A 27,704-nucleotide genomic window follows, 5' to 3' on the forward strand; every position below is an offset into this window, starting at 1 on the left:
CTGGCGCTGCGGAGGGCCGAGGCGGCGCTGCGGAGGGCCGAGGCGGCGCTGCTGAGGGCCGAGGCTGGCGCTGCGGAGGGCTGAGGCGGCGCTGCTGAGGGCGCTGCGGAGGGCTGAGGCGGCGCTGCGGAGGGCTGAGGCGGCGCTGCGGAGGGCTGAGGCGGCGCTGCGGAGGGCTGAGGCGGCGCAGAGGCATCAGGCACATGGGGCAGGCGCCGTTAGATTTCCTGGCCTGAGGGAGACCTCCAGATTTAGCTAGAATGGGTGAAAAGTACGAGTTACGTTTCAAAATGAGACTTCATTTCTCAGCGCTTGCTTTGCTTCTCCCCACTTACGTATTTCCTGGCACTGTGTTACAAAAGAGAGAGCAAAGTGTAGGGTTTGACGGCCACGATGGGTCTGCCAGGTTCAGCCTCCGGTGAGTGACTGTTACAAGCAGTGAATAAACAGAGGAATTCTGGAGCAGGGGGAGTCTTACTGCTTCAGAACACCGTGATTGAAGCTCCATGCGTTGCCCAGACCGCAGTGCAGATGTGCTGGCTCTGGGGGCCAGGAAAGGCCCGTGTGGCGAGCTCACCTTTGCGGAGAGACCAGAAGGAAAGGAGCGAGCGGCCGCGGCCCTCCTGCAGGGAGAACGTTTGGGCACAAAGCCAGTGCTGCTGCTGCGGCGCCTTTGGCGTCTCGAGCCAGAGCGAGGTGCCCAGGATGGGCCAGGCAGAGTGTTCGCTTCCGTCCTCCTTTCGTTTTCTGAGACACCCTGTGCATGCCGTGGCCTCCACGAGTGAAGTCGCCTTCCTCAGAACTTTCATCTGCTCCTCTTTGCTGTGGTTAGAAGCCCTGCCTGCTGAACACTGGGGTGCACGTGGCTCTTTCATTTCTGGTTTCCTCGGTGTGGATGCCCAGCAGTAGGATTGCTGGGTCGTATGGCAGTTCTATTTCCAGTTTTTTAAGGAATCTCCACACTGTTCTCCATAGCGGCTGCACTAGTTTGCATTCCCACTCAGGATGGGGGACACAGGTACACCCATGGCTGATTCATGTGGATGCATGGCAAAAAAGCACTACAGTACTGTAAAGTAATCAGCCTCCAGTTAAAATAAATTAATTAATTAAAAAAAGAAAAACCAAAAAAAGTCCTGCCTGGTGAAGGCTCCTCTAGAGCATTTTCTCTTGGATTCTCGTATCTTATTTTTCAATCGCCTTACTCCCATACTGTTGGTTCTGCTTTTTCCTTTTATTTATTTATTTTTTTGAGCTGATAGCTTATTGCTCCCCCTCCTTCTCATTTCGCTCAGTTGTGCCCGACTCTTGCAACCCCATGGACTGTAGCCCACCAGGCTCCTCCGTCCATGGGATTCTTCAGGCAAGAACACTGGAGTGGGCTGCCATTTCCTTAGCTCATTGCTAGAGTACAGATACTAGTGACTTTTCCTTCCATAATATTGGTTCTTCTTTCTTTGTGTGTGATTATAGCTTACTGCCGGGGTACAAATATTAATGACTTTTCCTGTGCACTGGAGAAATACTGGAAAGGAGGATTCGTGCCTTTACAAGCTGCCATTAATGCTGCTATTATACAAGTAAGAAAAGTCCTAATAATTGAAGTGAGCTAATTCCAGAGGCATCAAGGTTTGATGAAAGATGATGTCTACTCAGGTCTTCATGTGTTTATATAATGAACTGGGTATCCAAATGGTAAAATTGACATTTAGGTGAAGGAGTACATTTTGTTTTTAACTTTACATTTTCAAGTAGTTTTAGAAAGTTTCAAAAACAATATACAGGGAGGCACCCACCTATTCTTCATCTAGTTTCTCCTGAAAGTAACATCTTGCATAACCACAAAACAGTATGTTCACAAAACAGGAATGTACCAGGGCACTAGCTCCATAGCTTATTCAGATCTCAGCAGTGTCTATACTTTAATGATTTTGTTCATTTGAATTCTTCTTTAGACGACAACAAATCACTCTGTGATGGAGGAGTTGATGTCAGTTACTGCTGTAAATATGAAGACGCTACCCTTTATCTTTAAGGAGAACCTTCAAAGTGAGATGTTCATTTTTTACTGCTTGCTTTACTTCTCCCCATTTATATATTTCCTATCACTCAATGTGACAAGAGAGAGAAAAAAGTACAAGGATTTGATGAACTCGATGGGTCTGCAGGATTCAGCCTTCTGGTGAGTGACTAATTCAAGTAGTGCAAGTGAATAAACAGAGAAATTCCAAAGCAATGGAAAAGTATTACTGTTTTAGAACACCACAACTTAAACTTGATGCCTTGCCTACTGTGTTGTTGTTGTGACTTTTTAATTTAGTTCTTATTAAATTTTGCTATGCACGATAGTGATTATAGTTTTCTGGGCCCTTTTTCTGTGCCATCATATATTAAGCCAACATTATGCTAGAGGTAGCATTAAGATCACAGAGAATAAAAAAGAATTACCCAGTGGCAGAAGGAAGACGTGTACCAGAGCAGGTGGTCTAATCTTTGAAAAACTTTCATTGGAGTGTAGTTGATTTATAGTGCTGTGTTAGTTTCTGCAGTACCACACAGTGCGTCAAATTATACATGAACACATATCCACTCTTTTTTAGATTCTTTTCCAATATAGGCCATTACAGAGTCTTGGGTAGAGTTTCCTGTGCTGTACAGAAGGTCCTTATCAGCGGCCTATAGTGCGTATATGTCAACCCCAGTCTCCCAACTTCTCTCTTCCCCGCCATCTGCCTTCCCCTCTGGTGACCATAAGTTTGTTTTCTACGTCTGTGACTCTTTCTGTTTTGTAAATAAGTTCATTTGTTTTTAGATCCCACATATAAGCGATATCACATGATCTTTGTCTTTCCCTCTCTGACTTACTTCACTCAATATGATGATCTCTAGTCCCATCATGTTGCCGCAAATGGCATAATTTCCTTCTTTTTATATAACTGAGTATGTTTCATGGTGTATACGTGCCACACATTCTTCATCCATTCCTCTGCTGATGGGCATCTAGGTTGCTTCCATTTCCTGGATACTGTGAACCCAGGGGTGCGTGGATCATTGTCCATTGTCTCTGGAGGTGCGCCCAGGAGTGGCGTTGCAAGAACCGTATGGGAGTTCCGTTTTTAGCTGTTTAAAAGAAATCTCCACACTGCCCTCCATGCCGGCTACACTGCCTGACATGCCTGTGAGAAGGGTAGGAGGGGGCCCTTTTCTCCACACCCTCTCCAACCTTTATTGTGTGTGGACGCTTTGAGGATGGCTGTTCTGACCAGTGGGAGGTGCTGCCTCGTTCTGGTTTTGATTTGCCTTCCTCCAATAACGAGTGATGCTGAGCATCTTTTCCAGTGCCCTCCTGCCTGGCCCACCCAGGGTTATCACTGAGTTTCTCCCCACTTCCTCCTGTTGAAGAAAGTGTAGGCCTATAATGGCTAGTTTCTGTTCAGAGATTGAGTACCAAGGATCTATTTTTTTGAGCAACTAAATGCCGTATATTGGAGTTGAGATTGCCTGTAAGGGTGCCCAGTCCAGAGGCTGGCAGGTAGGAAGCACTTGGTAAGAGCACTTGCTTCTTACATTGATATATCATATCCTACCCCATTTCACAAATGATTTAATGTGATTTTAAAATTTATATTTCAACATGATTATCATATATGTATGTATGTCTCTATGTGTGTATATATTATAATAGCAAATAATAATTGAGGAGTAGAAACAAAGGTTTAGCAAGATAATGAGTAGGTAAGATTAACAGATAAATATGCAAATCATACAATCTGCATATTAAAAAGCAGAGACATCACTTTGCCGACAAAGGTCCATATAGTCAAAGCTATGGATTCTTTCGTATTCATGTACAGATGTGAGAGTTGGACCATAAAGAAAGCTGAGCACCTAAGGATTGATACTTTTGAACTAGTGCTGGAGAAGACTCTTGAAAGTCCCTTGGACAGCAAGGAGATTCAACCAGTCCATCCTAAAGGAAATCAGTCCTGAATATTCATTGGAAGGACTGATGCTGAAGCTGAAGCTCCAATACTTTGGCAACCTGATGCGAAGAGCTGGCTTGTTTGAAAAGACCCTGATGCTGGAAAAGATTGAGGGCAGGAGGAGAGGGGATGACAGAGGACGAGATGGTTGGATGGCATCACTGAATCAATAAACATTAGTTTGAGCAGCCTCTGGGAGATGGTGAAGGACATGGAAGCCTGGTGTGCTACATGAGGTCATGAAGAGCTAGACACGACTTAACGAGTGAATATAATCTCTAAACCTCTAAGAGGCCAAGGCTCTTAGAGAATTCTGTGATAATATCAGTTACAAAATTCATACTGTCTAGGAAAAGAAAAGTAATCTGTTTGCTTTACCCTAAATGAAATTCAGCATTTTTCAGTGTTGAGTCCTGGGATATATTTCTCTGTATACTCCCCATAGCAACAAAATGCTGTTTATGGGTATAGTACTTATCTGGAATGGATGAAGGACTACTTATTGGACAGCTTTTTACAAGACACTTATTAGCTGAAATAAAATTAAGGTCTAGGAAATTTAAAGTTTCCTATGAAGTATATATTTTTAACAGTAAGAGTTTTAATTCTAATATAACTGAATTATGAAATAGTAAAAGGGGAGAGTGGGTCTTGAAATTTAAAAAGGAAAGTAACGGTTGTTCAATGACACCTTGGGAAATACAAAGTAGTAAACGGTGTTTGTCAGGAGGAAGGAGAGAGAGGAACTCTGTGCAAATAATGGTATCCCTGCAGCTGCTTTAGGACAGGTAGGCACAAGCCAACTCTAGATTAAAAGCAGGAAGGTACTGGTTATTTAGACCTGGATTCATTCCCAGAGTAAATTAGTATGCATGTAACCTAAAATTTTGCAAAATGGATGTATGTTCCTAAAACTAACAAGGAAAAGAAAAATCTGAAATGTTCTTAAGAACAGAATGTCTAGTGGTAATAAGTTTTACAACACTCCCACTTTTTTTTTCTTTTACAAAGGCAATAAATGTGAAATGCAGTCAATATTTATTCTAGTGATCTCTGAAATTGCTTTGTTTTATCATGAAGTTTTTCACAGATATATTAACAGCCCCCCCGACTCCACTCTCAACTCCTTGCTATAGATTCCTTTTCTAGAAAAGTTTAACTTCCTTCATTCATAGTCCCCACACCCTATGGCTTTTCAGTTCCTACCTAGAGCAGTTCCCTTCTACACTCAGGAAGTGAATTCTGTAGAATGAGACATGCCTGTCCGAAAATGCTGATTGTTTAGCACAGTCCAAATCCTTGTAATGACATAAAAGTTTAAAAACAAGTCAAATATGCAGTAATTAAATATGCTCTGATACACAGAGAGCCTGATGAACTATGGACAGAGGTTTGTGACATTGTACAGGAGACAGGAATCAAGGCCATCCCTAAGAAAAAGAAATGCAAAAAAAGCAAGGTGGCTGTCTGAGAAGGCCTTACAAATAGCTGTGAAAAGAAGAGAAGTGAAAAGTAAGGGAGAAAAGGAAAGATATACCCATGTGAATGCAGAGTTCCAAAGAATAGCAAGGAGAGATAAGAAAGGCTTCCTGAATGATCAGTGCGAATAGAGGAAAACAATAGAATGGGAAAGACTAGAGATCTCTTCAAGAAAATCAGAGATACCAAGGGAACAATTCACGAAAGTTCAGTTCAGTTCAGTCGCTCAGTTGTGTCCGACTCTTTGCTTCCCTTGTGGCTCAACTGGTAAAGAATCCGCCTGCAATATGGAAGACCTGGGTTCGATCCCTGGGGTGGGAAGATGTCCTGGAGAAGGGAAAGGCTACCCACTCCAGTATTCTGGCCTGGAGAATTCCATGGACTGTATAGAACACGGGGTTGCAAAGAGTCGAATACCAATGAGCGACTTTCACTTTCAGGAGTTTCTCAGGACATAGGACAGTTGGTCATTTCATGCAAAGATGGGCTCAATAAAGGACAGAAATGTTATGGACCTCACAGAAGCAGAAGATATTAAGAAGAGGTGGCAAAAATACACAGAGAACTGTACAAAAAGATCTTCATGACCCAGATAATCACAATGGTGATCACTCACCTAGAGCCAAACATCCTGGAATGTGACATCAAGTGGGCCTTAGAAAGCATCACTACGAACAAAGTGGAGCTGATGGAATTCCAGTTGAGCTATTTCAAATCCTGAAAGATGATGCTGTGAAAGTGCTACAATCAGTATGTCAGCAAATTTGGAAAACTCAGCAGTGGCCACAGGACTGGAAAATGTCAGTTTTCATTCCAATCCCAAAGAAAGGCAATGCCAAAGAATGCTCAAACTACTGCACAATTGCACTCATCTCACACGCTAGTAAAGTAATGCTCAAAATTCTCCAAGTCAGGCTTCAGCAATACATGAACTGTGAACTTCCAGATGCTCAAGCTGGTTTTAGAAAAGGCAGAGGAACCAGAAATCAAATTGCCAATATCTGCTGGATCATCAAAAAAGCAAGACAGTTCCAGAAAAACATCTATTTCTGCTTTATTGACTATGCCAAAGCCTTTGACTGTGTGGATCACAGTAAACTGTGGAAAATTCTGAAAGAGATGGGAATCCCAGACCACCTGACCTGCCTCTTGAGAAACCAGTATGCAGGTCAGGAAGCAACAGTTAGAACTGGACGTGGAACAACAGACTGGTTCCAAATAGGAAAAGGAGTATGTCAAGGCTGTATATAGTCACCCTGCTTATTTAACTTATATGCAGAGGACATCATGAGAAATGCTGGGCTGGAGGAAGCACAAGCTGGAATCAAGATGGCCAGGAGAAATATCAATAACCTCAGCTATGCAGGTGACACCACCCTTATGGCAGAAAGTGAAGAAGAACTAGAGTCTCTTGATGAAAGTGAAGGAGGAGCGAAAAAGTTGGCTTAAAGCTCAACATTCAGAAAACTAAGATCATGGCATCTGGTCCTATCACTTCATGGCAATTAGATGGGGAAACAGTGGAAACAGTGGCTGACTTTATTTTTTACGCTCCAAAATCACTGCAGATGGTGATTGCAGCCATGAAATTAAAAGACGCTTACTCCTTGGAAGGAAAGTTATGACCAACCTAGACAGCACATTGAAAAGCAGAGACATTTCTTTGCCAACAAAGGTCCGTCTAGTCAAGGCTATGGTTTTTCCAGTAGTCATGTATGGATGTGAGAGTTGGATTATAAAGAAAGCTGAGCGCCGAAGAATTGATGCTTTTGAACTGTGGTGTTGGAGAAGACTCTTGAGAGTCCCTTGGACTGCAAGGAGATCCAACCAGTCCATCCTAAAGGAGATCAGTCCTGGGTGTTCATTGGAAAGACTGATACTGAAGCTGAAACTCCAGTACTTTGGCCACCTGTTGTGAAGAGCTGACTCATTGGAAAAGACCCTGATGCTGGGAGGGATTGGGGGCAGGAGGAGAAGGGGACAACAGAGGATGAGATGATTGGGTGGCATCACCAACTCAATGACATGAGTTTGAGTAAACTTCAGGAGTTGGTGATGGACAGGGAGGACTGGTGTGCTGCGGTCCATGAGGTCGCAAAGAGTCGGACACGACTGAGCGACTGAACTGAAGTGAACTGAAACATGCTCTACTGGGACACAGTCATGCAAATTCCTGATTTTAATTATTTCACTGTTTTCTCCAGCTGTTTCTTATTAGGTAATTTTATGTACAATGAAGAGCTCTGAACTGACTGAAAGCCTACAGCTGTCTCTCAGTTCTGTTACTGATTTACTGTGGCGACCTTGAGTAGGACCCTTTACCAGGAAGAACTGCCATTTACTCATCTGTAAAATGAGAAGCTTGGGCGAAAACACTCTCCAGGTTTCCTAAGTCTAAGACTGACTGCTATTTCTAATGCCCACTTCATAAAAATGTGAACACCAGGACATCTAAAGCAAAGCAGTGTGAGCACGTAAGAGCGTAACCATAATCTATGCTCGGTCGTGTCCAGCTCTTGGTGACCCCATGGACTGCAGCCCACCAGGCTCCTCTGTCTGTGGGATTCTCCAGGCAAGAGTACTGGAGTGGGTTGCTGTTCCCTTCTCCAGGGGATCTTCCAGACCCAGGGATCAAATCCATGTCTCCTGCATTGCCGGGGGATTTTTTTTTTACCACTGAGCCTCCTGGGAAGCCCACCATCACCTGAATCAGTTTTCAGAAAGAAACGCTGAACAGGAGCAGCAAGCATGCACTGGGCTCAGTGCAGTTGTGAGATTCCAACTTCCTACTCAAGGGAAGGTGGGGCTGCTGCTGGCTGCGGTCCTCAGGAGTGACCACATCATCGGTTGGCCTCCAGTACAACCACAGTCATTGATGGACCAGCAGCTGTTGTTTCCTTCCAATTTTATAATGAGGACACTTTGGTAATATGTAATAAAGCTGAAAACACCAAATGCTTATCTCCTGGAATTCAGTAATCTCACCTTAAAGAAAAATTGTGTGCACTTCGCTCCAAAAAGGCAAGTGCAAGAATATTCTTAGCAACTTTGCCTTAGAAAGAAGGTCTGGAAACAACCTGTATGGCCATGGACAGGAGAACACTGAGTTACATTCACACAATGAAATATTATACACCAGTGCATAATATTTACATGTTGTGAATCAAGGCAAGTTTCAAAAGAACACATGCAAGGTGACACTACTGATGCTTGTTCATATTAGTTATACAACATGAATACCGAGTCAGTATGTAGCACGGCACCAGCACAGCCATGGTAATATTTTAGTTCACTGTTGCTCAGTCGCTAAGTTGTGTCTGACTCTTTTCCATCGTATGAACCACAGCACGCCAGGCTTCTCTGTCCTTCACTCTCTCCAGGAATTTGCTCAAACTCATGTCCATTGAGCCAGTGATGCCATCCAACCATCTCATCCTCTGTCACCCCCTGCTCCTCCTGCCCCCAGACCCTCCCAGCATCAGGGTCTTTTCCAAGGAGTCTGCTCTTCACATCAGGTGGCCAGATTAATGGAGTTTCAGCTTTAGCATCAGTCCTTCCAATGAATATTCAGGACTAATTTTCTTTAGGATGAACTGGTTGGATCTCCTTGCTGTCCAAGGGACTCTCAAGAGTCTTTGCCAACTCCACAGTTCAAAGGCATCAATTCTTCAGCACTCAGCTTTCTTTATGGTTCAACTCTCACATCCATATGTGACTACTGGAAAAACCATAGTTTTGGCTATACAGACCTTTGTTGGAAAAGTGATGCCCCTGCTCTTTAATATTCTGTCTAGGTTTGTCATAGCTTTTCTTCCAAGGAGCAAGGATCTGCTAATTGGTGACAGGTACAAAGGTAGCCATTGTGTTATTATCTAAGTATTTTTGTGTGTTTTAAATATTTCATAATGAAGTTAAAACAACTGAAATATTGTTTGTCTTTCTTTAGGCTTTCCTGGGGTTTAATCTATGCTGCCTTCATCTTCGTTACTTCCATAATCATCACAGTCATCATAACATCTACTGAAATTATCATCCTGACGGGCTTCACGGTCATATTTACTCTATTTTTCTTGTATGGCTTATCCTTGGTAAGTTCGTACGTTTGCTACCATTGTCTCTGCTTTCGGCCTTGGTTATATGTAACAAGAATTAACGTCTGAGCAGGCTACTATAGCCACTTCTTTCATGTTGTGTGTGTGTGTTTGCTTGAGAAGTCTTTATGAGTATGACAAAATGATGTAACCTAAATAAAATTGAAACTCTTTTTTTTTGCATAAAGGTCTGAATTAATGAAATGATGCATCAAAAAGAAAGAAAATTGTTTTGACTCTAAAAAATACCCAAGATTTTTATAGATTGATGAGAATGTTCTTAAGGGCTGGACCCACCATTTTCCCCCCAAAGATTCCCTATCAGATGGTAGCTTTTGTTATCTCATCTCCTCGTAACACCCCACCCTGGTCCGACCACCCATGTCACCCTCTCTTCCTTCTCTGAACAGGCTCCTCTGACTTCTTCCACCTTCCAGGGGGTTTTCTGCAAAACACAGTAGATGCTCTGTGTTAATATATTAATTTAGTTTCTTTCCCTCTTTCCAAGGCTGCAGTTTTATCCTTTTCTCAGCTCTTGCTGCAGGCTTTCCAAGTAGATCAGTGGTCAAGAACCCGCCTGCCAGTGCAGGAGACATAGGTTCCATCCCTGGGTTGGGAAGACCCCCTGGAGGAGGGCATGGCAGCCCACTCCAGTGTTCTTGCTGGAGAACCCCGTGGGCAGAGAAGCCCGGCGGGCTACGGTCCACGGGACCACACAGAGTCGGAGCAGGACTTGGCTACCACGCAGCAACAGCATCTCTTCCTGCAGCCTGTCAAGCCCAGCATTTAAGTAGGCAAATAAAGATTCTCCTTACAAGGAGGCGGAGAGCAGCATTGAGCATAATTATCCCTTAGTGTTGCTCATCCCTGTGTCTGTGATAAATATTTATATCATGGTACAAAGGTCCTTATTTTGAGGTGGTACCACTGACCGTCGGTCTGTGTAATGTCTTGGCTCTTTCAGATCGCTTTGGCCTTCCTGATGACTGTGCTGCTAAAGAAAACCATCCTCACCAGTTTGGTTGTGTTTCTCCTCACCCTCTTCTGGGGGGGTGTGGGATTCACTGCGTTTTACCAACGACTTCCTTCACCTTTGAAGTGGATTTTCAGCATCTGTAGCCCCTTTGCCTTCAGTGCTGGAATTAACCAGGTGAGATCAGAGTTAATCCTAACATTGTCATCATTTCTAAGAACCTGGAGAAGACTCTCTTGAAAAAGAATTACAACTTAAAATTTCCATTATTAAAACATTATATTTTTAAAAATCAGTGTTCCCTTCTAATATTGCTTTGATTGCTATAAAATAAAAAGTTTCCCTAAGAGCTTCACTATGAGGGTTTCTTAGAAAAACTTCTTAATAAAGTGGTAGTTCTTGCTGCTACACTGAGTTATTTTCAAGTATTTATTATTATTTTTGTTTGAATCTTAGATTATCCACCTGGATTATACTATGAATGGTGTCATTTTTCCTGACACTTCTGGAGACTCATATATAATGATAGCAACTTTTTCCATATTGACTTTTGATGCCCTTTTATACTTGGTGTTGGCGTTATACTTTGACAAAATCCTACCCTGTAAGTAATTGCAGTTTTTTCCCACCTCTACTGGTACTGATCACAATGAAGATGTTTTTCTTAGTTATATATTTTAAGAAATAAGGAATGACAAGCATTTCGCATCACAGACTGAATGATTTCTTTTTCTCTGCTTCATAGCTCTAATGGTCTAAAGGAATTTCTACCTAAAAAAATTATTCTTCTGAATGTGATATAGTGATACACATTATAAATATGAAATGATGATCATTTTAATGCACATTATAATTATATTTTAAATAATGTTACATTTTTCAAAGATCACTGAAAGTGTTTTCAAAGAATGATATTAAGGGTTTGTATCATGACAGGTGAAAATAAATTAGTTCTTTAAGATGGTTTTGTTTAGCATAGGGACATTGCACAGTGAAAGTGCCTCCTAACCATTGTCGTATATTGCTCATATTTACAGAAGTGATCCCCTGGAGGAGGGATTGGCACCCCACTCCAGTATTCTTGCCTGGAAAATCCCATGGATGGAGGAACCTGGCAGGCTACAGTCCATGGGGTCACAAAGAGACAGACACAACTGAGCGACTTCACTTTATTATCCAGTTAGATTTTCTTTATCTTGAAAACAACTAAAAATTTCACATAAGTCTAGAATTCCTACAGACATACTAGAATCAGCGTGTTTTTTCGCTTGCATGATCCTATTTATATATTTTATTTTTAATGTTTCTTCCACTTTGACTGGATTTATATTTGTTCTTTATATTCCTGTGTATTTATTTGTATGTATGTATGTCTCTTTATCACTTCTGGTTAATATCTGAAGACCTTAGTAACAAATGCTATTCCATTTTTTAAAATCTAGAGAATGACCATATGTTCATCCTGAACAAATTAATTTCTTCATGTACTTTTTATTCATGTACCATATAGATTTCAGTATTTTGCTCAATCATACTGTTGAATCACATGATTTCTTAAGTTCGCAAACATATTTAAAATTATTTTTAGTGCCATGTTAAGCCTTTTCCTGCTCAATATGTGATTTAATCATTATTCTAAACAACTTTTAGAAAGCACTTTATTCAAGTCTTTAATTTATATCTCATCAAGGGTTCTATTATATTGTTTACCTTTCATAATAATATGTCATTTCTTTTTAATTTTCATTGTTTCCTTCACTCTCAAGATTTCTTCTCGATAATAGGGAGTTAGAAAGCAATTTAGTTATGATGCTTAAAAGTCCAAGACATTCTGCACTGTTCTAAAAAAGGCTTATGTGCTCATTGTTTTCATGGTACTGAACAAATGTTTTATCACCTCTTGATTAATTAGATGGAAATGAGTCCCATTATTCGCTATTATTTTTCCTGAACTCATCATCTTGTTTCCAACACCGGAGGACTGGTAGTCATGTTGCCGAGATAGACGCGGACCCTGAGCCCCTCTCTGATGATTACTGTGAGCCCATGGCTCCAGAATTCCACGGGAGAGAAGCCATCAGGTAGTCACACATATCCTGATACCTGGGTGCGAGGAAATGAGTTTATTAAAAAAGTTTATTAAGTGTAGCTGGCTTATAGTGTCCTATTGATTTCTGCTGCGCAGTCAAGCGGTTCAGCTATATATTCTTGCCCACGGCGGTTTATCATAGGGTCCTGAATAGATTGCCCCGTTCTGCACAGTCGGGCCTTGCTGTTTATCCGTTCCGTTTGTCATAGTCTGCCTCTGCTAACCGCAGACTCCCAGCCCTTCCCACCCCTCCTCCTCGGCAGCCACAGTCTGCTTCTGTCTGTGAGTCTGTCCCTGTTTGTGGCTTTGTTCACTTGGGTCGTGTGTGAGGTTCCCCACGTAAGTGACGCCATGTGGTGTTTGTCTTTCTGCCTTACTGCACGCAGCCTGATCATCGCTAGCTGCATCCCTGCTGCTGCAGATGGCAGGCATTCCATGCTCTCTTAGGGACGAGTAATGTCCCACGTGACGTACCACAGCTTCACCCACGCAGCCGTCCATGCACGCTGAGGTGTTTCCGTGGCTGGCCTGTTGTAAATAGTGCTGCTCTGAACACTGGGGTGCATGTGTCCTTTTGGATTAGCGTTTTCTCTGGATACATGCCCAGGAATGGGATTACTGGATCACATGGCGACTCTATTTGTAGCTTCTTGAGGGATCTCCGTACTGTTGAGGCTTCCCTGGTGGCTCAGATGGTAAAGCATCTGCCCCGCAACGTGGGAGACCTGGGTTCAGTCCCTGGGTTGGGAAGATCCTCTGGAGGAGGAAATGGCAACCCACCCCAGTGTTCTTGCCTGGAGAATCCTACAGACAGAGGAGCCTGGCGGGCTACAGTCCGTGGGGTCGCTAAGAGTCAGACACGACTGAGCGACTTCACTTTCACTTTCCATACTGTTTTCCATAGTGGCCAAAATAAATGAAATATTAACCAATGGCAGCGGGTGAACCTGAAGCAGAATATTAAAGAGCAGGTTTGTAAACGTCGCTTTCAGCTTCTCCACTATCGTCACCTACAGTGTCTCCTACGATCGTGAGAGCCCTGTCTGCTCAGCACCGTGCAGTGTGGCCGCCTCACCCTCTGTCTAGTCTCCCCTGGCTTCTGTCCACCCTGGCCTCTGTGTTTCTGCTGGTCTTAGGATCTCTGAATCCTTTTCTCTGTACTTTTGACCGGCTTCTACTTTCAAATGGAAGAAGTAAGAAATTTGGAATCAGCATGTCTGCTCCAAACATTGTGGTTTGTCATCTTGAAATCCAAAAACAACTAGCCTCTCCCAAGTGGAAGTTTATGTATTAAAATAAAATGCTGAAGTCCCTCGCCCCTGGGGTCCCACTATACCCAGAAAGGCAGAAATAAAGGATCCTCTTGTATTCAGCAGCTTTGACGCCTTTTCTTTTAAATCTCCAGACTCTTAGCTCTCCCCTGCCCACCGCCAGCATCCTGGTTGATGAATGTCCTTCGCTTTATTCTCATTCAGGGTCAGAAAGGAGGGTGAAGCTTCCCTTTGAACTCGAAGATGCATTGTATGTGGTCTTATATGGTCCTGACTTTGCTCATCTGTCTGAACTTGATTCTTGCTTTGCCCTGTATCTGTCTCCTTTGAAATTTTAGTGTGTGCTCAAGCTTGGTGATCACAGATCTAGAAGTGTGTGTGTGTGTGTGTGTCTGTGTGTGTGTCTATTTGATGAAACAATCCCAGGTGCCACAGTGCTAAAGAATCCACCTGCCAATGCCGGTGATAAAAGGGACACGGGTTTGATCCCTGGGTCGGGATGGTCCTCTGGAGGAGGAAATGGCAACGCATCCAGTATTCTTACCTGGAGAATTACATGGGCAGAGGAGCCTGGTGGGCTACGTCCATGGGGCTGCAAAGATCGGACATGACTGAGCACACACACACATTTATTTGGCTGCCTTGGGTCTTGGTTGTGGCTTGCAGGATCTTTCTGACCTTCTTTGATGCATGTGCGATCTATTGCTGTGGTGTGTGAACCCTTGGATGCGGCTGTGGGATCTAGTTCGCTGACCAGGGATCCAACTCATGCCCCCTGCATTGGGAACCTGGAGTCTTATCCACTGGAACACCAGTACACGCTCAGTCGCTAAGTCGCATCTGACTCTGCACTCTCGTGGACTGTGGCCCCCCAGGCTTCTCTCTCACCCTAACTGTAACTTTCTAAAGGGGCTCTTTCATTTTCCCCCTCAGGGGAAGCATTTAGTCATAAATAAGTCTTGGTCTTCCTGAGTAGACTGTTACGTCTTCTTTTTTCACATAAAGCTGGCTGCCTCTCTAACTCAAGTCATTCGTGATCTGCACAATTTCTACTTTTCTATTGGGTACCTAAGCACCCATTTTTTTTTCATTTCAGAATCAGAAATGTTAAAAAAGTATATAAAGAAAAGACTGGAAAAGTGGAAGTATTGAAAGGTAAAGAAAAACTTTCATTGTTTCATTGACTTCTTAAAAAAAATGGAAAAAGTTCAGTGTAAAAAATTATAGATTATAGATAAGCAAAACAGAAAACAATACAAACAACCTACCTCCACTACCTAGAAATTCACCACGATTAAGAACTGGACGTAAAAATCCTTCCAGATGTTTCATGGATCTACTTATCTATGAAAATGGAAGCATACACAGAAAAATGCCACTTCATTTTTAAAGATGACTTTGCTATTAGCAATATTTTATTGTATTTGCACTATAAGGAAAGAATGTCTAGACTTAAAATGGATAAATTTTTATACTAGTCAGGGAATATCCATAGTTCATATGTATTGGCAAGATTAGCATAAGATGAATAACACCTTTGTTGTTGTTGTTTGGTTGCTAAGTTGTGTCTGACTCTTTGTGACCCCATGGACTGTATCCCACCAGGCTCCTCTGTCCATGGAATTTCCCAGGCAAGAAGACTAGAGTGGGTTGCCATTCCCTTCTCCAGGGCATCTTCCCAACTCAGGGATTGAACCTGGGTCTCCTGCACTGCAGGCAGATTCTTTGCTATCTGAGCCACAAGTCAGTATCCTACAATAACCGTAGTTTATAATTTCTAATGAACTGACATGTTTGAAACTGAGTATTCTCACAAATACAGTTTTCTATGACAAACGTTTAAGCAAGCATCAAAGTCAGTGGTGACATTTCATAGAGGACAGCTTGCTGTTATGGATGATTATTTTTAGGAGGAATGTATTTTGGAAGGGACAGAAGCCTTAACAGCTAGAAACGGAAGAGCCGCCAACCCTCCTGAGGTTGCGAGTTCTTGGTCCACTTTGCTTATGGTACATTTATTTTCTAACAAATGCAGATCCCTGAGGTCAGTTTTACTTCTTCCTTTGAGAGTATGTCTTCCCTTTGAGAATTTAATGTACTTGTGTAAACGTGTTGGGTTTTTTCCTAGTTGGTGAAAACTGTTATTATTTATATTCCCTTCTGCATCTTTTAAAAATGTCTCCTTATATTATGCATTTAAGATGGATAAATGGAAAGACCCCCACATGTATTTCTTCCTGACAGTTGAAGTTTATTTTTATCCAATACCATCTAGACATGTGGTTTCTTTTTTAAATTATAGCCAAACACACGTTAAAGTATTTTTAAATATCTGATTTCAATTTTCAGAGCCCAGTATGAACCACTTTTGCCCTCATCAATATGTCTAAATGTTCCAACTTCTGCAAGGATTTGTTCTATTTTTAAAAGTAGCAGAACCTTAAAAAATTTTAAAGCGGCGAACATCCATAGGTGTAAAAATATATGAAACAAGCCACTGGAGTCGCTCTTCGGGAAGTAAAGACGGTAGCTGTCCCTCTTGTCTTTCTCCCCCGGAGGCAGCGGGTTCCTGCGGCCGCTGGGAACGCCTTTGAAAACATGCCCTTGAAGTAGGTTGTCTGCAGGGAAGGCAGGGAGGCCTGGCGTGCTGCAGTTCACGGGGTCGCAAGGAGGCGGACATGGCTTAGCGACTGAACAATAGCCGCAGTCTAATAGCTGAATCGTTAAATGGCATTCCCTTCTGTGGATACCGTGGCTTACTTCACTCACATACTAGTGTATGGGATTCACTTTGTTTTCAGTTTCTCACTATCCTAAAAACACTGTCGTGAACATTCTTGCTCAGTCTTTGTAAAACTAATAACTTCCTGAATAAAAATTTCTAGAAACAGAATTATTCAAATGGGTTCATAATTTTAAGATTCTTGGTTCATGTACCAAATCATTTCCTTCCAAGATTATAAAAATTCATACTCCCACAAGCAGTTGTGAAAAACAAAAATAATAGTAGCAATGAATACTCAAGGTTTATTGAGTACCTAGTGTGTGCTGAGAGCAATGCTCAGTGACAAGCCTGGACTTTTTCCTTTAACCCATAAGATCCTCACTTCTCTTCCACTTTACATGTGAGAAAACTGAGGCTTCCGTTTCTTTTTTTCAGATCATATGTATAATTTTCAGGATAACTAGCGTCACTTTTATCCTTGAAAACACTGATCTTTCCCCTTTAAAAACAGCAAGCATAAGATGTGTTAATGTGCTTCTTTAGTTTTCTCAATAGTGTTTATTCATTAACTCATCTTTTTGACAGATTTTAAAGCTTGTTTCATTGATTTTAATTTCTTATCTTGACTTTGGTCCATTTTAGGTTGCTTTCTATTCGGTCAGTGTATTCTGGACCAATAATATATTATTTTGTTAATTATATTTTCTCCACTGGTATAACTATTACTAATATTTTAATTATTATGGTTCTCAAATATATTTTAATATCTTGCAGCCAAGACTGATCTCTTACTATTCTGTAGATTTTCTTAATCATTTGAGTTTATTTTTCCAATGACCTTTAGAATCTTTTAGTCAAATTGCAAGTGAGGGTTTAATGGATTAGATTACAACAGGAAGAATTTTCTCTTATAATTATTTTTACTAGTATATTAAATAGTTGAGTAAACTGGCCTTATAAAGTTTTGTCTATCATCCAGATAGAAAATAGATAAACTGAAATTTCGGTCCAGTCATTAAATTCAATATTATTAGAAAGCAGGTCACTTATTTTAATTGAAAGAACTTGATCATTTAGATATAATGTTTTACAAGATTCTTAAGAATTTCATCTTGCTCTGTTCAACAACTTTCTGTAATGAAGTTTGGATTTCACATGGTGGTAAAGCAAATAAAGAAAAAATAATATCTCAAAGAATTTTTAGTTAAATGATTTTTCTATTGACATGAAAACACAATACTTTTAACAAAAGAATAGAAAAATGGGGTTAGGGCGAAATACAGATTTTTGGTGAATGTGTTTTAAAAGATAATTAATGCATGAAAAAGGTTTATGATTAAATATTTGAAAAGGCAGCCTATAAAAAAATAGAGTGCAGTCAAAGTTTATAAATATATTTACATATTCATATGTGCAAATATGCACATGATGCAAGTGTATTATAATGTGGCTATTTGGAATTATGGTTGATTTTTATCTTAAGTGATTGTATTTATTTCTCAAATATTCTACAGTAAAGATGTTATTTTAGCAACCAGGAAAATACTGAATATAATGTATTTTAAACTATTGAAACGCTTCAAATACACAATTAAAATAAATTGCCTTGTTCTGTTTTTAGAAACGGCCCTATCTATTGCCCTCTTATTTATAATGCTGATGTTTTATTCTGAAAATAGGCTTGTTCTTGGACATCTATGAAGGTCAGATCACAGCAATCCTGGGTCACAGTGGGGCTGGCAAGTCGGCGTTGCTGAGCACCCTTAGTGGGTTGTCTGTTCCGACAGAAGGTGGGCAAAAGATACTTCCCACAGGCAAGGAGCCCGATTGCAGAATGAGGCCATGTGCGCCTTACTTGTTTTCAGGTTTAAATTTAACTGCTTAGAGGAAATAATGTTCGTTTATCGAAAGCTGTTTCCCAGAACTACACGATTTTATATATATGTTCTATTTCCCAAGTTTTCATGAAAATCCTGGTCCTCATTGCTGTGTGATATTTCAGGGGAGATATTGTGTATACACTAATCTCAACATCTATTTATGCTAAGAGTAGTTAGTGGTTGTTAATAAATTATAAAGTCATCATTTTAGATAATAATTCTGAATATATGCCAATATTTTCCTAAATAAGATATACAGACATTAATAAAATGTATTATCTCACCAATGTTAAATTATTTTTAACTTCTATTCTTAGGATCAGTTACCATCTATAATAAAAATCCCTCCGAAATTCAAGACTTGGAGGAAATCCGAAAGATAACTGGTGTTTGTCCTCAATTCAATGTTCAGTTTGACACGCTCACTGTGAAGGAAAACCTCAGGCTGTTTGCAAAAATAAAAGGGATTCAGCCAAAGGACGTGGAACAAGAGGTACACGGGTGTGCTCAGATTCTCTGAACTGCGGAACATTTGCCAATTTAAACCAGTGATTCACTGCTCTGCCGTAAATGAAATGCAGGCAGTGAGGTCCTTTATATATATATATATATATATATATATATATATATATATATATATATATATGGGCTTCCCTGGTGGCTCAGCTGGTAAAGAATCCACCTGCAACGTGGGAGACCTGGGTTTGATCCCTGGGTTGGGAAGATCCCCTGGAGGAAGGAATGGCTACCGATTCCATATACTGTGCTAATGGATGGTCAAAATGCCATAATATGAATCATGTTGGATTTAAAGCTTTGTATATTTCTTGTCTAGGTACAAAGAGTTTTACTGGAATTGGACATACAGAACATTCAGGATAATCTTGCTACACTTTTAAGTGAAGGTCAGAAAAGAAAGCTGACCATTGGGATTGCCCTTTTAGGAGATCCTCAAGTAAGTGAAATCATACAGGAGGAGGATTGCAGAGTGAGCGTCAGGACAAGGTCCAGCTCGTGTGTGTGATAAAAACATCTTACTGTACACACAGATGATTCCTCCTCCTCTTTCCTCCTCTTCCTCTCCTCCTCCTTGGAATGTAACTGACCTGCAACACTGTGTGACTTCCAGCTGCACAGCGTAGTGATTTAACATTTCTATGCATGACAAAAGGACCACCATGATACATCTAGCTACCGTCTGTCACTGTGCAAAGTAATTGAAGTATTATTGGCTCTATTCCCCATGCCACACACTTTGATGGTGCTTATTTACTTTGTAACTGGAGGTTGCTGCCTCTTAATCTCCCTAGCCTATTTCACTCATCCTCCCACCCCGCTCCCTTCTGGCAACCACCTGTTTCTTCTCTCTACCTGTGAGTTTGTTTCTGTTTTGTTCTGTTGGCTAGTTTGCTTTGATTTTTAGAGTCCGCAGGTAAATGAGATCATGCAGCATTTGTCTTTCTCTCTCTGACTTCTGCTTAGCATAATACCCTCTAGGTCTATCTCTGCTGTCACAGATGCAAGCGTTCATTCTACGTTTGGCTGGGTAATAGTCCACTATATATATATATCCCACATCTTCTTTATCCATTCATCTATTTATGGACATTTAAGTGGCTTTCATATCTTGGCTACTATAAATAACACTGCAGTGAACATAAGGATACATGTGTCTTTTTGAATTAGTGTTTTGGGTTTTTTCTTAATACAGGAGTAAAATTTCTGGATTGTATGGTAATTCTATTTTTAATTTCAGCTTTTAAGGAAACCCCATACTGTTTTCCATAGTGACTGCACCAATGTACATACATTCCCAGTAACAGTGCACAAGGGTCCTATTTTTCCCACATCCTTACCAATATTTGTTATTCACTGTCTTTTGGGTAATAGCCATTCGGACAGGTGTGAGTGCCCTGTGGTTTTCATGTGCCTTTTTTTCCCTGATGGTTCGTGATGTTGAGTAGCTCATGTGTCTGTTGGGTATAAATATGTCTTCTTTGAAAAATGTCTGTTCAGATCCCTTGACTATTTTGTAATCAGGTTATTTTTTTAATGTAGAATCATGTGAGTCCTTTGTATATTTTGGATGTTAACTCCTTATTGGTCAAATCATTTACAAGTATCTCCTCCCACTTGGTAGGCAGCCTTTTGAGTTTGTTGATAGTTTCCTTCCCTCTGCAAAAACTTTTTATTTTGTTTTTATAGTTATTTCCGTTATCTATCTTATCTTAGAATTTATTCTTATTTACTTTTTAATTTTTTGGCCACAGCACATGGCCTGTGGGAGCTTGGTTCCCAACCAGGGATCAAACCTGTGCCCCTGCATTGGAAACGTGAAGACTTAACCACTGGACTGCCGGGGAAGTCCCTGCAAAAGCTTTTGAGCTTGATGTAGTCCCATTCATGTACTTTTGCTTTTGCTTCCCTTGCCTGAGGAGACATAACCAAAAAAATACCGCTAAGACCAATGTCACAGAACGAGCTCTTCTTTCACCCCTGAAAGTGGTCGAGTTTTCATTATAACGTATCCAGAGAGAGCATACTCTGTGTAACCATGAGTGTTAGTCTGCTGGATACAAGTGGTGGACAGTCATTATTTGGCACGGTTTTTATTGATTCCCCTGCTCTACCGTGGAGACAGTTAACAAGGATGAGAGAAACGGAGTATATATCTTCATCCACTGCAGGTTTTGCTATTAGATGAGCCAACTGCGGGACTGGATCCTTTCTCAAGACAAAGAATATGGAACTTCCTCCGGGAGCGCAAAGCAGACCACGTGATCGTCTTGAGTACCAACCTGACGGATGAAGCGGACATCCTGGCTGGTAACTGTCACTTTTATCTCAGTTTGACGGTGAAGAATTTGGGAGACATTGATTCCCAGGGCAAGATTCCTGCTCTCTTTCCCTCAGTGATTGCACAGGAATCCAGGGGATGACTGCCATCCAGTCCCACTGTAGAATTCCTCACCAGCTCTGCATGTGCTGGACTGTGAGCCCTAATGAAAAACCATGCTGGCAGCTTTGCAGATCAGCTCTTGATTAATTTCAGCATCCCAATCTTCTTTCATGTCTATTTGGTTGAAAAATGTCCACTCATTTTTTATCATCCAGAATAGAAAATATGCTGATGGAGTTTATTTATTTATTTTTTTCAAGAAGTATCAGAAGCCACTGAATGCAGAAGTGAAATGCAGAAGCTCATTTTTTTAATTTAATTTTTTAACTTTTTATCTTCTATTGGAGCACAGTTGATGAGCAGCTTTGTAATAGTTGCAGTTGCACAGCAGAGAAATTCAGCGAAACAGTCAGTCCAGGCGCTCAGTCGTGTCCGACTCTGTGCGACCCTGTCAGCCGCTCAGTCGTGTCCGACTCTGTGCGACCCTGTCAGCCGCTCAGTCGTGTCCGACTCTGTGCGACCCTGTCAGCCGCTCAGTCGTGTCCGACTCTGTGCGACCCTGTCAGCCGCTCAGTCGTGTCCGACTCTGTGCGACCCTGTTAGCTGCTCAGTCGTGTCCGACTCTGTGCGACCCCGTGGACCGCAGCACGCCAGGCCTCCCTGCCCATCACCAACTCCTGGAGCTTACTCAGACTCATGTCCATCGAGTCGGTGATGCCATCCAGCCATCTCATCCTCTGTCGTCCCCTTCTCCTCCTGTCCTCAATCTTTCCAGCATCAGGGTCTTTTCCAATGAGTCAGCTCTTCGCATCAGGTGGCCAAAGTATTGGAGTTTCAGCTTCAACATCAGTCCTTCCAATGAACACCCAGGACTGATCTCCTTTAGGATGGACTGGTTGGATCTCCCCGCAGTCCAAGGGACTCTCAAGAGTCTTCTCCAACGCCACAGTTCAAAACATACACATTTATCCATTCTCCCATGCAGAAGCTCATTTTATTTACTTTTAACTTTATTTTATACACAATGACACTTTTAAATTTTTTTAAACATTGAAATCATTTTGTGTTGGGGTATAGTCGATTAACAATGTTGCGATAGTTTCATGTGAATAGCAAAGGGTCTCAGCCACAGGTATCCATGTATCCTTTCTCCCCCAGACCCCACTCCCTTCCAGGCTGTCAGAAGCTCATTTTAAATGCATCCATTTTAGTACATGTTTCATGTTTTTAAAAGCCCATGAGATGGAGTTAGGCCCCCACAGGACACTTCTTTGGAAATCTGAGTCCTGGCACCACCCCCCCACCATGTTTTCACACATTGAAGCAATGACGACCCCATCTTCCCTCTCTCACTCCTTTCTGCTCAGATAGGAAAGTGATCCTGTCCAACGGGAAGCTGAAATGTGTGGGCTCCTCTATCTATTTGAAGCGAAGATGGGGTCTCGGCTATCACCTAAGGTAAAGGACTCGGGGGTGGCCTGGCTCTGTAGACACATTGTCAGTGACGGCCATCTGAAAGGTAGGCCGCGCCGAGAGAGACTGGGGTCTCACGCTTCAGCTCGCTCAGCTGGGATGGTCTGTGTCTGCCACGTGCTCCTCTGTATCCTTGTCTCCTGCATCCTCACCAGCGCGGAGGACAGGGCAGATTTCACAGTGAGAAGCCCCGGCGGACTAATGACCGCCTCCTGGACCCCCGTCCAGGCCGAGGCCATGGGTGGTCTGACCTCACAGACCCCCGTCCAGTCCGAGGCCATGGGTGGTCTGACCTCACAGACCCCCGTCCAGGCCGAGGCCATGGGTGGTCTGACCTCACAGACCCCTGTCCAGGCCGAGGCCATGGGTGGTCTGACCTCACAGACCCCTGTCCAGGCCGAGGCCATGGGTGGTCTGACCTCACAGACCCCCATCCAGGCTGAGGCCATGGGTGGTCTGACCTCACAGACCCCCATCCAGGCCGAGGTCGTGTGTGGTCTGAGTTCATGGACCCACGTCCAGGCTGAGGCCGTGTGTGGTCTGACCTCCCGGACCCCATCCAGGCTGAGGCCATGGGTGGTCTGACCTCACAGACCCCCGTCCAGGCCGAGGCCATGGGTGGTCTGACCTCACAGACTCCCATCCAGGCTGAGGCCATGGGTGGTCTGACCTCACAGACCCCCGTGCAGGCCGAGGCCATGGGTGGTCTGACCTCACAGACCCCCGTCCAGGCCGAGGCCATGGGTGGTCTGACCTCACAGACTCCCATCCAGGCTGAGGCCATGGGTGGTCTGACCTCACAGACCCCCATCCAGGCCGAGGTCGTGTGTGGTCTGAGTTCATGGACCCACGTCCAGGCTGAGGCCGTGTGTGGTCTGACCTCACAGACCCCTATCCAGGCTGAGGTCGTGTGTGGTCTGAGTTCATGGACCCACGTCCAGGCTGAGGCCGTGTGTGGTCTGACCTCATGGACCCCTGTCCAGGCTGAGGCCGTGTGTGGTCTGACCTCACAGACCCCCGTCCAGGCCGAGGCCATGGGTGGTCTGACCTCACAGACTCCCATCCAGGCTGAGGCCATGGGTGGTCTGACCTCACAGACCCCCATCCAGGCCGAGGTCGTGTGTGGTCTGAGTTCATGGACCCACGTCCAGGCTGAGGCTCTGTGTGGTCTGAGTTCATGGACCCACGTCCAGGCTGAGGCCGTGTGTGGTCTGACCTCCTGGACCCCGTCCAGGCTGAGGCCATGTGTGGTCTGACCTCATGGACCCCCATCCAGGCTGAGGCCGTGTGTGGTCTGACCTCACAGACCCCCATCCAGGCTGAGGCTGTGTGTGGTCTGAGTTCATGGGCCACTGTCCAGGCTGAGGCCGTGTGTGGTCTGACCTCATGGACCCGCGTCCAGGCTGAGGCCGTGTTTGGTCTGAGCTCATGGACCTCTATCCAGGCTGAGGCCTTGGGTGGTCTGACAGGCCTCGCGCTTTTCTTGCCCTGAATCTCCTCAGCTGACCCATGCACTACTCCGGTAGATGGCCATCCTTTCACAGGACAGGAAGTCAAGTCCTTCCAGAAGCTACCATCAACAGGGAGTAAGTCTGGAGACAAGGAGTGGAGGACTGTGTCTAACTATCAAGTGTGTTCAGGCCAAACCAATACTTTTTGGAAAAAACCTTGATGATCAAACAAAACATGGGTGAAAGGCAGATTTCCCTATTAGACACTAATTTTCTAACATCTGCACATTCTGGTAATATTTTCTCTAAGAAATCTCTTCTGCCTAATGATCTTGCCTGCCTCTGTTTTTCTTCATACTTGATATATCATTTTAATTGCATTATTTATTTTTGTGTACTTGCAGTTGTTTTGAGCTGATACATCTTCTCTGTACAGATCCTAAGATTTTCCAAACTGATGACATGGTTATTATTTTTATTATTTCCTCATTTGTTTGCTCCCTAAAGCCAAGTAAAGTAATACACAAGAGCTAGAAATCCGATAAGAGCTGTTTTTGCGGCAGCAGCAGAGAAGACACAAATGAACTGTCTTTCCCTTTACATGTTAGTTTGTGCAGAAGTGAAATGTGTGATCCAGAGAAAATAACATCCTTAATCAATCACCACATCCCTGATGCTAAATTGAAAACGGAAAGCAAAGAAAAGCTTGTGTATACATTGCCTGCGGAAAGGACAAATAAATTTTCAGGTAATTTAAGTATAAGTACGAGGGGATGAGCTTGGGAACAAGCGTTCACACCGTTATTACAGCTTTCATATGTGGTGGGTTTGGATTTCGTTTGGGGTCGGGTTTCTTAAGGAGCTGAAGCTGAGATGAGAACTTCCAAGTGGAGCTGTCCAACGGCTAACGGCTAAGTGTATAGTTGGTTATGGGATACAGGAATTCAGAGAGCAGAGTGAGAGCTGAATCTGGGAATCACTGATTCAGTGATTCGGGTTGAATCAATTGAACCTGGGTATTAGATGGATTTAATGCAAGGGATTGGATTAATGAGAAGGTGACATAGCACTGCACCCTCAGGAGAGAGTGGAGGACGGGTCAGAGGGAGGTGGAAATCAGGAGCTCCCGGGGCAGTTGAAGGAGAAACAAGAGAGTCTGTTCTCATTAGCTCAAGGGAGAAAATGTTTCTAGAAGGAGGGTGTAGTCAGCGGCTTTGACTGTCACTAAATTTTAAAAGCAGAGAGACCAAGTTAAAAGAATAAAAACAAACAACTCCCCCCCCACCAAGAAAATGTATTCATTGAATTAAGAAGAAAATTGGAATCACTGATGCTTGAAAACAGTAGCTTCTGGGCGGGCGGCGGCGGGGGTATAAGGGTAGCATTTGGGTTTGTGCATGTTATGTGTGAATAGTATGTGACTAATGAAAGAGCAGAAGAGACAACCTTTGGAGTAGCGATGCGTTTGTGCGGGAGGAGGAGAGCTTTCCTTTGCTTTGCTGCTGCTCGTCGCGTGCACGCACACACGTCTTTGTTCAGTGGGTGACCTTACAGCATTTTGGCCTGTGATTTGGGGTGACCCGGTACTTGCAGAAGTTGATGCAGGAGAGAAAAGGAGGAGGTAAATCTGGGAGGTCCTCGAGAGTCCCGAAGGGGAAGGAGTTCAGGCCCAAATCAAAGAGGCGATCTTGGGCGGGAGGTGCTGCAGACCACCCAGAAGGAGAGTCAGGAATGGAGGTAGAAGCACATGGTGATCTGTGGGGCGACGGTGATCTGTGGGGCGACGGTGATCTGTGGGGCGACGGTGATTTGTGGGGTGATGCTGATTTGTGGGATGATGGTGATTTGTGGGATGATGCTGATTTGAGGGGTGACAGATGATGCTGATTTGTGGGGTGACAGTGATATGTGGGGCAATGATGATTTGTGGGGCAATGGTGATTTGTGGGGCGATGGTGATTTGTGGGGCGATGGATGATTTGTGGGGCAATGGTAAAAGGTGGTGCTCTCTCTGCTCATCTTTCCTCAAAGAAGTTTGCAGGCGCATCGTGAGCTGTAGGCAGACAATGGATGCAGAGGGTTTGTGCACTGGGGGGAGGCCTCCCTCTTCAGGTCACAGAGGGAGTGCACCCGGGTGAAATTTTGCCTCCAAAGACGTGACCTACACAACATTCAGCATCATTGTTCAGATAGGTGTCCATTCACTAGGCTTAGTTGTCAGTGTGGTATTTCAGATGTCTCTGTCCCCTCCTGTTGCCTTAGACCTTTTCGGTGACCTTGATGAGGGTTGCGGCCCGGGTGTGATGAGTTACGAGGTTTCCACGTCGACTCTGAATGAAGTCTTCATGAAACTGGAAGGGAACTCGACGGCTGAGCAAGGTACATCCATTCGTATATATCACGGAAGACCAATTTCCAAACGGTCATGTGTCAGCTTAGAGTCTAGATTGTCTTTTGTGTGGCTCTCAGCAAGGAACGAGACACATTCCAGATCTGATAGTGCTGTTTGGGAAGGGCGGTCAGCCTTTTCCTCACGTCGTCACTAGGACTAAACCCAAGTCCCTTCTTGACGCATCTCAGACTTCCCTTCAGAAGCGATTCGCTTCCTCTTTTAGCTGCTGTCTCCTCTCCCAAAGAATCCCTGCTTGCTGGATGCTCTGACTGTGCCAGAGGCTCTCCATCAGGGTCATGAAGTCTGAGTAGATGTTTCTTGTCAAGACTGCCTTTACCTTGCTCATATGCAGACTTAGCCCTTAATGGGGAAAAGGATTCAGTAATCTCCTAAGGTGTGTTTTGGTGGTGTTGGTTTATTTACTAAGTCATGTCCGACTCTTTGTGACCCCATGGACTTTATGTAGCCCTCCAGGCTCCTCTGTCCATGGGGTTTCCCAGGCAAGAATACTGGAATGGGTTGTCATTTCCTTCTCCAGGGGATCTTCCCAACCCAGGGATTGAAGCCTGGGTTCAATCAATGGATCTCTCACATTGACAGACAGATTCCTTACCACTGAGCCACCAGGGAAGCCCAGCATGTGTTTCAATGGATGTGATTTTAAAAAGCTGTCATTTGCAACCTTTATGGCAGACACTTTGATCGACGTGTGGCTGTATTGCAATCACCTTCCTATGATAACCTTTATGGGCTTTCCAGGTGGCTCAGTGGTAAAGAATCCTCCTGCAATGCGGGATGTGTGGGTTCAGTCCTGGTTGGGAAGATCCCCTGGAGAAGAGACTGGCAACCCGCTCCAGTATTCTTGCCTGGGAAATCCCATGGACAGAGGAGCCTGGCGGGCTACAGTCCGCGGGGTTGCAAAGAGTCAGACACGACTGAGCGACTAACAAACAACAAAATAACCTTTGTAACAAACACCATGGGCACACTTCTACACC

At 43.4% G+C, this 27,704-nt stretch overlaps 1 protein-coding gene across 3 annotated transcripts in view; it reads left to right on the forward strand.

Annotated features, from left to right (window-relative positions):
* ABCA6 (ATP binding cassette subfamily A member 6) overlaps window positions 1-27,704 on the forward strand; it is a 67,531-nt gene that overhangs the window by 12,035 nt on the left and 27,792 nt on the right. For all 3 annotated transcript variants that reach the window (XM_070480081.1, XM_070480082.1, XM_070480080.1), the window contains 14 exons: window positions 1,474-1,580; window positions 1,956-2,182; window positions 9,409-9,550; window positions 10,518-10,703; window positions 10,983-11,130; window positions 12,439-12,607; window positions 14,983-15,041; window positions 18,291-18,401; window positions 18,809-18,984; window positions 19,327-19,446; window positions 21,179-21,317; window positions 22,758-22,848; window positions 24,923-25,062; window positions 26,577-26,693. In XM_070480081.1, coding sequence (XP_070336182.1) covers window positions 1,474-1,580; window positions 1,956-2,182; window positions 9,409-9,550; window positions 10,518-10,703; window positions 10,983-11,130; window positions 12,439-12,607; window positions 14,983-15,041; window positions 18,291-18,401; window positions 18,809-18,984; window positions 19,327-19,446; window positions 21,179-21,317; window positions 22,758-22,848; window positions 24,923-25,062; window positions 26,577-26,693 — 1,932 coding nt within the window. The remainder of the gene's footprint in view (window positions 1-1,473; window positions 1,581-1,955; window positions 2,183-9,408; window positions 9,551-10,517; window positions 10,704-10,982; window positions 11,131-12,438; window positions 12,608-14,982; window positions 15,042-18,290; window positions 18,402-18,808; window positions 18,985-19,326; window positions 19,447-21,178; window positions 21,318-22,757; window positions 22,849-24,922; window positions 25,063-26,576; window positions 26,694-27,704) is intronic.

This window comes from Odocoileus virginianus, chromosome 17 (assembly GCF_023699985.2).
Source record: "Odocoileus virginianus isolate 20LAN1187 ecotype Illinois chromosome 17, Ovbor_1.2, whole genome shotgun sequence".
Classification (NCBI taxonomy): domain Eukaryota; kingdom Metazoa; phylum Chordata; class Mammalia; order Artiodactyla; family Cervidae; genus Odocoileus; species Odocoileus virginianus.